The following is an 8,555-nucleotide window of genomic DNA, read 5'->3' as shown; positions in this document are numbered from 1 at the left end:
GTAATACCCTACCTCCCGCTTTATTTTCTATTATTGTGGGAGCACCTCATGTGTGGGGTTTACAAGATGATGAGGATTGTGACTACGAGAGTATGTATTATAGAGTAGATGGAATGGCTACACCTAGCCTCTCCTTATATAGGGTTTACATGTCCCCAACCGATGTCGCGTCATGGGTTTCTTGGCTTGTATGGCAATATGATGCTTCTCCCTTCGAGCGAGTTGACTTGAATGCTTTTGTGAGACCAACAACCGCCATCCCCCGGGCCCCGAGGCCAGTCTGACACCGGGCTTCGTGGCCGATGCGATTTCCACGGTGTGTTACCCCGTCAAAGTGCTATATATAGGTGGTGATGATGGTCCATGAAGTCCAAACCTGGATTTAGTAAAAACAAATACCCCCTCTATTTTTATTTACTCCGCATTTTGGATTTGTCTCAAGTCAAACTTTATAAATTTCGAGCAAGTTAATAGAAACTTTCTACAATACCAAATCAAGATCTATGTCGGATGATCTTTTTAGAAGATCGGTCCGGTTACGGGCCATTGAATATGGCATCATCGTGCGGACGTGCTATGTATTCCACCACCGCAACAAAGCAGGTGTTGCGGAAACTTCTGCGACATAGATCTTGTTGTAAAAACTACTCACGACGCTCACGACCTCTCACGCCAGCTGCTCCTTCATCGTTTTCTGCAGCTGGAGTATGTTTCTGAAATATGCCTCATATTTCAATGTCTAACCGCTCACTCTCTATCGTCGTACGCTCCTCCGATGCTGCAACTCGAGCTATATTTATGAAACAAGACCCTTGTTACTGAAAAAGAAAACTTCACCATTGAACCATTTTTTTTCTTTCTGAAACAAAAGATATGTTGTAAAACCTTTTGAAACAAGACCCCAGTTGCAGAAAAAAACTTCATCATTGAATCGGTTTTTCTTTTTGAAACTCTTCACGTGTTGCAGAAATCTACTGAAACAAGACCCTTATTGCATGAAAAAACTGATTGCGCGGAACTGATTTGTTGCAAGCGTGAGCGCTCGATCAAAATTGATCGGATGGCTATGCAAGCGGTGGATGCTCGCGTGTGCATCAGCCGGCTTAATGATGGTGTTTTCTTTTATCGGTTTGGCTGCTAGCTGAGTATCAAGTTTCGTATCATTCACCGTCTCAGCCGTTAGATGACTTTTTACGTCGTGATTCGTGCAACTACTGAAGGGCCTTGCGTAGCGATCGCTCCTTCTGTCGTTCGGCCCGTTTCTCATTTTTTTTCCTTTCACTCTTGTGCAGTTATGGACTTGCGTCACGCGTTATATTCTTTTTTCGTTGTCCAAATCCACCACACTTGATAACGTAGGACCAGCCCATTACGGGAGGGAACATGGGGAACAAAGTTAAGGTTAGTTCTAGGAAGCTTTTTTTAATCTGGTTCTAAGAAGCTTCTCGGATTTTCCTATCAGTTTGGGAAGCTTTCAAAAGTTTTTTTTTCTGTTTTCCATCAGGTTTTCTAGTTTTTATTTCTTTATTTCTATCTTTTCTATTTTTCTTTCCTTTTCTTTTTTTCTTTTCGATTTGTGAACATTTTTTATTTATGAATTTATTTTTCAAATTGAGAACAATTAAAGTCAAGAAGTATTTTTAGAATTAATGAATATTTTTTAATTTCATATTTCTTTTCTAGAGGAGTTGTCAGATGCGGTGTTTCTGTAGCATCTTTGTGTTAAGAAAACTGGAGGGGGGGGGGCTAACTTATCTGTTTCCGAAGCGATTTTTCTGTAGCATGCATGCATGTTTAGAACCTTTTTGTTTCTCAGTATAATATGGATGTGTGTCGAACTTGAAAAGAAGCTTGAACCATTTTTTTTATGGTTATTAAGTGAATGGTAAGTTTTTCTTAATATAGTTTATTGTGTGGATATGTTATTCTTGTTTTGTGAGTGTCCGTTTTTTGATACGCATGTTCAAATTTGGCTGAGGGTTGTTGCTAGCTTGTGTGCGTAATAATATACAAATCAATTTTTCTAAGAGTTTTTGAGCATGTGTAATTCAGTTTAATAGTTTTTCTTATTGTTTGTAGATTAATATCACATTTTAATTTTGTTTTGAACATTTTGATCCATGTGCCATTTAAAAAAAAATCGTCTTACATAACAGTTTTTCCACGATATAGATTGGGTTCTTTTTTCTCGTTAGTTTCAGTCAAATTGCTCGATCTACTTTTTTTGTTGGCTCTTGTTTTTTTGAAGGCCGGTCGCAATTTCAACTTTTTTAGGATAGTCTTATTTGCAATTTTTTAAGGCGGGTCGCAACTGCAAGATTTTTAGGATAGTCGCAATTGCAAGCTTATTGAAGGCCGGTCGCAACCTCAAGTTTCTCTAGGGTAGTCGTAATTGCAATTTTTTAAGGCCGGTCGCAACTTCAAGATTCTCTAGGGGTAGCCGTAATTGCATATTTTTAAGGTCGGTCACAACCTCAAGTTTCTTTAGGGTAGTCAGAATTGTAACTTTTCAAGGCCGGTCGCAACTTCAAGCTTCTTTAGGGGTAGCCGCAATTGCATATTTTTTAAGGTCGGACGCAACCTCAAGTTTCTCTAGGGTAGTCGTAATTGCAATTTTTCAAGGCTGGTCGCAACTTCAAGCTTCTCTAGGGGTAGCCGCAATTGCATATTTTTAAGGTCAGTCGCAACTGCATCTTTCCCTAGGGTAGTTATAACTGCAACTTTTTAAGGCCGGTCGCAACTTCAAGCTTCTCTAGGGCTAGCCGCAATTGCATATTTTTAAGGTCGATTGCAAATGTAAGTTTTTCTAGGGTAGTCGTAATTGCAACTTCTCAAGGCTGGTCGCAACTTCAAACTTCTCTAGGGATAGCCGCAATTGCATATTTTTTTAAGGTATGTGGCAACTGCAAGTTTTACTTGGGTAGTCGCAATTGCAAGCTTTTTGAAGTTCGGTCGCAACCTCAAGTTTCTCTAGAGTAGGCGGAATTGCAACTTTTTAAGGTCGGACACAACTGTAAATTTCTCGAGGATAGATACAATTGCAACTTTTTGGGAAACCGGTCGCAACTACAAGTTTTTCTAGGGTAGCCGTAATTGAAATTTTTTGAAGGCCAATCACAGCTGTAAGTTTCTTGAGGGGTAGTTGTAATTGCAATTTTTTCAAGGACAGGCACTACATGTTTCTCTAGAAGTCTAGAGTAATGATTATTGCAAGTTTTTTGAACACTGTCGCAATGCAAATTTCCCTAGGGTAGTCGCAATTGCAAAAAAAAAATTGAAGACCGGTCGCAATTTATTTTTATTTATGTTCTTTTGTGTTTTATTTTCTTTTTCCTTTTTCAATTTTTTCCTTTTTAATAAATTATCACGCTTTTCAAATTTTCTTTAGTATTTTTTAAAATATTCCTGCTTTCAAATGTTATGGAATTCAAAAAATGTTTCCTTTTAAAAAAAAATCTGTTCACCAGTTCACAAAATATTCATGTTTATAATTTTGTTTAAAATTCAAAAAGATCGGGGGAATTCCGAAAGATGTTAGTAAGTTTGTTAAAAATAGTTTTTCAAGAAATATCTGAAAAGTGCTAAAGTTTTTCGATCTGGCATGCTAGATAGTTCTTTAGAGTTTATGATGTAATTTATAAACAACGGCCATCAGCTGTAGTGGCTTGCAACATGCATTGAGTAGTAGTGGATCGTGAGATTGAGATTTCATGAGGGTTTTTGTTTTTTGGTGAATTTTTTGTGGCCGTGCTGGTTCGGAGGCGAAAACAGAAAAACACAGGCCGGGACAATTAAAAACGGATCGGGACTACTAAAACATAACATCAGCTAACATCAGGTGAATGAGAGCATAATGTAACTCAGCTAGATGAGTTCTAGACACTTCCTTCTTTTATTTCAGGCAATGCTAATATGGCAGTAATAGTAATTGGAAACAAACGAGTAAAAATATGAACCACACCTTAGGAGGTCGTAAGCAATACTGGCACAGGCGGACATTTCCATCACCTCGGTCTCATCGTTTGGATTGTTGCCTAGAGATGTCACCTCGACAACGACGGCATCGTGAGGAACAATGTTGATTTCGTTGACGTACGGTAACAATGTCCGCCAACTACGTAACGAACGCTATCTGTAATAATAACATTGTCGAGCTCAGTCAAACATCGATACGATGCATGCATCGCGCAGCTAGCTGCTTCCGGAGAATCCTAACATCAAGAGTTTCTGCTTGGAATTCCCGAAACACGCAAGCAGCTTCGTGGTAGCTTGCCGCTCTCGCCCTGATCAGCCCATATACCAGTATATAAAAAGCGACAGAACCATCTATGTACCCTCAGCCAGCCACTCACCACCCCTCGCAGATTACAATGAGGAACCATACCATGTACTACTACGCGGCAGCGGTAATGGCGATCGTACTGGGCGCGTCACCGCTGGCGAGTGCGGCGGTGACCGTGCAGCAGAAGGACGTGCTGAGGGCCTTCATCGAATCGAGGGCCCATAAGCGCGCGAGCGGGCCTGCGGGGCCGGACACGTGGGCCGACCCGACCAGCAGCTTCCGCCACCTGCCCACCAAATGCGACGCCCCGCCGGCGGGCACCAGGGCGGCCGACAGGATCGCCGCGCTGCCCGGCCAGCCCCCGCGCGTCAACTTCGACCAGTACTCCGGCTACGTCACGGTCAGCGAGGAGTACGGCCGCGCGCTCTTCTATTACTTCGTCGAGGCCCCCTACGAGGCCTCCTCCAAGCCCCTCGTGCTCTGGCTCAACGGCGGGCCCGGGTGCTCCTCGCTCGGCGCCGGCGCCATGGCGGAGCTCGGCCCGTTCCGCGTGAACCCCGACGGGAAGACCCTGAGCAGAAACAGGCATGCCTGGAACAATGGTGGGTGACCGACGGATCCTCCTATAACTTCACGTACGCTGTGTTCTCAGCTGATGATGGCTTGTGGTGTCTTGTAGTTGCAAATGTGATCTTCCTGGAGTCGCCGGCGGGCGTCGGGTTCTCCTACTCGAACACGTCGGTGGAGAGCGGCGACGCGGGTACCGCGGTGGACGCCTACCTCTTCCTGCTCAACTGGCTGGAGAGGTTCCCCGAGTACAAGGGCCGCGACTTGTACATCGCCGGCGAGAGCTACAGCGGGCACTACGTCCCCCAGCTCGCCACCGTCATCGTCGCCCTCAGCGAACTCGGTCTCACAGACATGAACCTCAAGGGCATCTTCGTAAGCTGGCTCTATCATGGCCGCCGGCGTTGCGAGCTTTGATCTGAAAAATGCTCTGTATTGGCATTTGGTAGTATCGCTGACGGCTGACATGAGGGTTCATTTCTGCAGGTTGGCAACCCGTACCTCGATGACTACATGAACACAAAGGGGACGTTCGAGTTCCTCTGGAACCACGGGGTGATCTCTGACGAGGTGTGGGGCAATATCACCGAGCATTGTAGCTTCGGGCGGGTCGAGGGCACAGCGTGCGGCCAAGCCAAGAAGTCGTTCAAAATCGGCGACATCGATCGATACAACATCTACGCCCCGGTCTGCATCGAGTCGCCGGACGGGAGCCTCCACTCCAGTAGCTACGTACGTATACTAGAACAAACAAATATACGCTCTTTCACTTGAACAAATCTCATCATCACTAAGAAAGTTGATGGATTGCAGTGCTGATTAGTTGGTTTCTGTGGTTGAAACAGCTACCAGGCTACGATCCGTGCATCGGGGCCTATATCGACGCCTACTTCAACAGTCCTAAGGTGCAGAAGGCTATGCACGTTCGAGCCAAAACCAAGTGGTCAGAGTGCGCGTAAGTTAAACACCTTCTCACGAACTCTCTCTTATTTACCCTAGCATGTATATTTCCCAGCTACTAGATATTTACCTTACCTTGTTCTGTCCACAGTAACTTGGACTGGACCGATGCCCCGGTTTCCATGGTGCCAACCATTGCTTGGCTTGTCGACAACGGGTTAAGAGTCTGGCTGTACAGGTAAACACTTGCATTACCTTCTCGACATTTTTGCCTGCCACTTATCTCATAACACGATGGCTAATTGAATGACAGTGGTGACATGGATGATGTGTGCCCAATTACCGCCACGAGGTACTCTGTCAAGGATCTCAATCTGGCAGTCACAAAACCGTGGGGTCCGTGGTACACCCCTGACAGCGAGGTAACTATAGATGCAATAAGCCTTAATATATTGTGATGGGACTGTGTACTAAACTCATTTACGATCAAATCTAGGTCGGAGGCTACGCTCAGCAGTACGAGGGAGGGTTCACGTTTGCATCGGTGCGAGGAGCTGGCCATATGGTTCCTAGCTTCCAGCCCAAGAGATCACTTGTTCTTTTCTACTCCTTCATGAAAGGAGTTCTGCCACCTGCGGTCTCAGTATGATGCCCATGAACATATAGTGCTGGTCCTAGTGGTCATAAGTTTGCAAGCGGGCGGAGAAACCAATTAGTCTGGTCGAATACAAATAAATTAAGTGTGATACGATATCAACATCCCACATTAGAACTTGAAGAAGTTCTTCCTAATCTAAATTTTTTTGTTCCACCTTGTGTACGTTGTCCCAAAGAATGTTATGGGCATGACCTTATTTATCTTAATTATATAATACACCATGAATTTTTGTGCGGTCATTGTGCTTTGCTTAGAGCATGTCCAACAACTAGCCGGTGCACGTCAGTCGGCCTGGGTTGCATTCAGTCGGCCGCGGCGAAGTCGACTGGGCAGTCAGCCGCGGCAAGGCCGATAGGGGTCTGCTCACCCTCGGCTCGTGCCCGCGCCCCCTTCTTTCTCTTCTCTCCCCCCTTATTCCTCCTCTCTTCCTCCTTTCTCCACTCTCTCCACACGAAAATGCATCAAATTTTCTACGAGGTATGAACCGATTTCTTTCCCTTTTTTCGTCGTGGTTGGATTCTAGAGGGTTAGAGGAGGCAAGGGAACCCTCGATCTCATGATGGGGTAACTTGTGGTGGTGGTGTTGACCATTTTGGTGATGGTAGTGGAGGTGGTGGTGGTGGTGGTGGTGGAGGTGAAGGTGGTGGTGGTGGTGGTGGTGTAGGTGTAGGTGTAGGTGGTGGTGGTGGTGGTGGTGGAGGCAGTTGCGTTCCTCGTTCTTCGCACACTTCGAGGGTAAGATTCAACGTGCGTTCCCGTCGTATATAGTTGTGCGAATATTTGTAGTTACTTTGATACGTACATATGTGGCACGAGGATACCGGATACTGCCGCTCAACATATGTGGCACGAGGATACCGGATATGATCTCGCTGGATACAATGCCTATTTGGATCAGTACATGAGAGGGGCACGGTGATACGTCTCCAACGTATCTACTTTTCCAAACTCTTTTGTCCTTGTTTTGGACTCTAATTTGCATGATTTGATTGAAACTAACCCGGACTGACGCTGTTTTCAGCAGAACTGCCATGGTGTTGTTTTTGTGCAAAAATAAAAGTTCTCGGAATGACCTGGAAACTTACGAGGATTTTTTATGGAATATATAAAAAATAACAGAGAAAGAATCAACTGAAGATACGCTGCCAGTGGGCCACTAGCCCTGCAGGCGCGCCCCCCCTAGGGCGCGCCTAGTAGGCTCGTGGGGCCCACGTGGCTCAACCGATTTCATCTCCAACTCTATATAACCTCTCTCGCCCAGAAAAAATGAGAGAGAAGAGTTCATCGCGTTTCACGATACGGAGCCGCCGCCACCGCCTGTTCTTCCTAGGGAGGGCAGATCTGGAGTCCGTTCTGGGCTTCGGAGAGGGGAAATCGACGCCGTCGTCATCATCAACCATCCTCCATCGCCAATTTCATGATGCTCTCCATCGTTCGTGAGTAATATTATTGTAGGCTTGCTGGACGGTGATGGGTTGGATGAGATCTATCATGTAATCGAGTTAGTTTTGATGGGGTTTGATCCCTAGTATCCACTGTGTTCTAAGATTGATGTTGCTACTACTTTGCTATGCTTAATGCTTGTCACTAGGGCCTGAGCGCCATGATTTCAGATTTGAACCTATTATGTTTTCACAATATATGTGTGTTCTTGATCCTATCTTGCAAGTTGTAGTCACCTACTATGTGTTATGACCCGGCAACCCCGGAGTGACAATAGCCGGAACTACTCCCGGAGATGACCATAGTATGAGGATCCCATGTATTCACCATGTTCTAATGCTTTGTTCCGGTTCTCTATTAAAAGGAGACCTTAATATCCCTTAGTTCCCATTAGGACCCCGCTGCCACGGGAGGGTAGGACAAAAGATGTCATGCAAGTTCTTTTCCATAAGCACGTATGACTAAATACGGAATACATGCCTACATTACATTGACGAACTGGAGCTAGTTACATATCACCCTATGTTATAACTATTACATGATGAATGCCATCCGACATAATTATCCATCACCGATCCAATGCCTACGAGCTTTTCCTATACTGGTTCTTGCTAAGTTACTTTACCGCTACTGCTGTCACACTTGCTATACAAATTACTACTGCTACTGTTACCGCCGCTACCGTTACTATCATACTACTTTGCT

The 8,555-nt window shown here is 45.1% G+C and overlaps 1 protein-coding gene across 1 annotated transcript; it reads left to right on the top strand.

Moving 5' to 3' along the window:
* The first annotated feature begins 4,409 nt into the window (after positions 1 to 4,409).
* On the top strand, positions 4,410 to 6,609 carry LOC123396901 (serine carboxypeptidase 1-like). Its single transcript, XM_045091675.1, has 7 exons — positions 4,410 to 4,884; positions 4,962 to 5,224; positions 5,336 to 5,536; positions 5,695 to 5,804; positions 5,901 to 5,987; positions 6,063 to 6,171; positions 6,246 to 6,609. The coding sequence occupies exons 1-7, from the start codon at positions 4,410 to 4,412 to the stop codon at positions 6,396 to 6,398; spliced, it is 1,398 nt and encodes a 465-aa protein (XP_044947610.1). The 3' UTR covers positions 6,399 to 6,609.
* The last annotated feature ends 1,946 nt before the right edge of the window (positions 6,610 to 8,555 follow it).

Source organism: Hordeum vulgare, chromosome 5H (assembly GCF_904849725.1).
Source record: "Hordeum vulgare subsp. vulgare chromosome 5H, MorexV3_pseudomolecules_assembly, whole genome shotgun sequence".
Lineage (NCBI taxonomy): Eukaryota > Viridiplantae > Streptophyta > Magnoliopsida > Poales > Poaceae > Hordeum > Hordeum vulgare.
The sequence above is the reverse complement of the archived record's forward strand: the minus strand, read 5'-3'. Positions and strand labels throughout refer to the sequence as shown.

What these genes read in the sequence shown, in the direction of transcription:
- LOC123396901 (XM_045091675.1), top strand. Translation starts at nt 4,410, where the DNA reads ATGGCGATCGTACTGGGCGCGTCACCGCTGGCGAGTGCGGCGGTGACC. An exon ending in CAGGCATGCCTGGAACAATG is followed by an intron (nt 4,885 to 4,961) that starts GTGGGTGACCGA and finishes GGTGTCTTGTAG; the next exon opens with TTGCAAATGTGATCTTCCTG. An exon ending in TGAACCTCAAGGGCATCTTC is followed by an intron (nt 5,225 to 5,335) that starts GTAAGCTGGCTC and finishes TCATTTCTGCAG; the next exon opens with GTTGGCAACCCGTACCTCGA.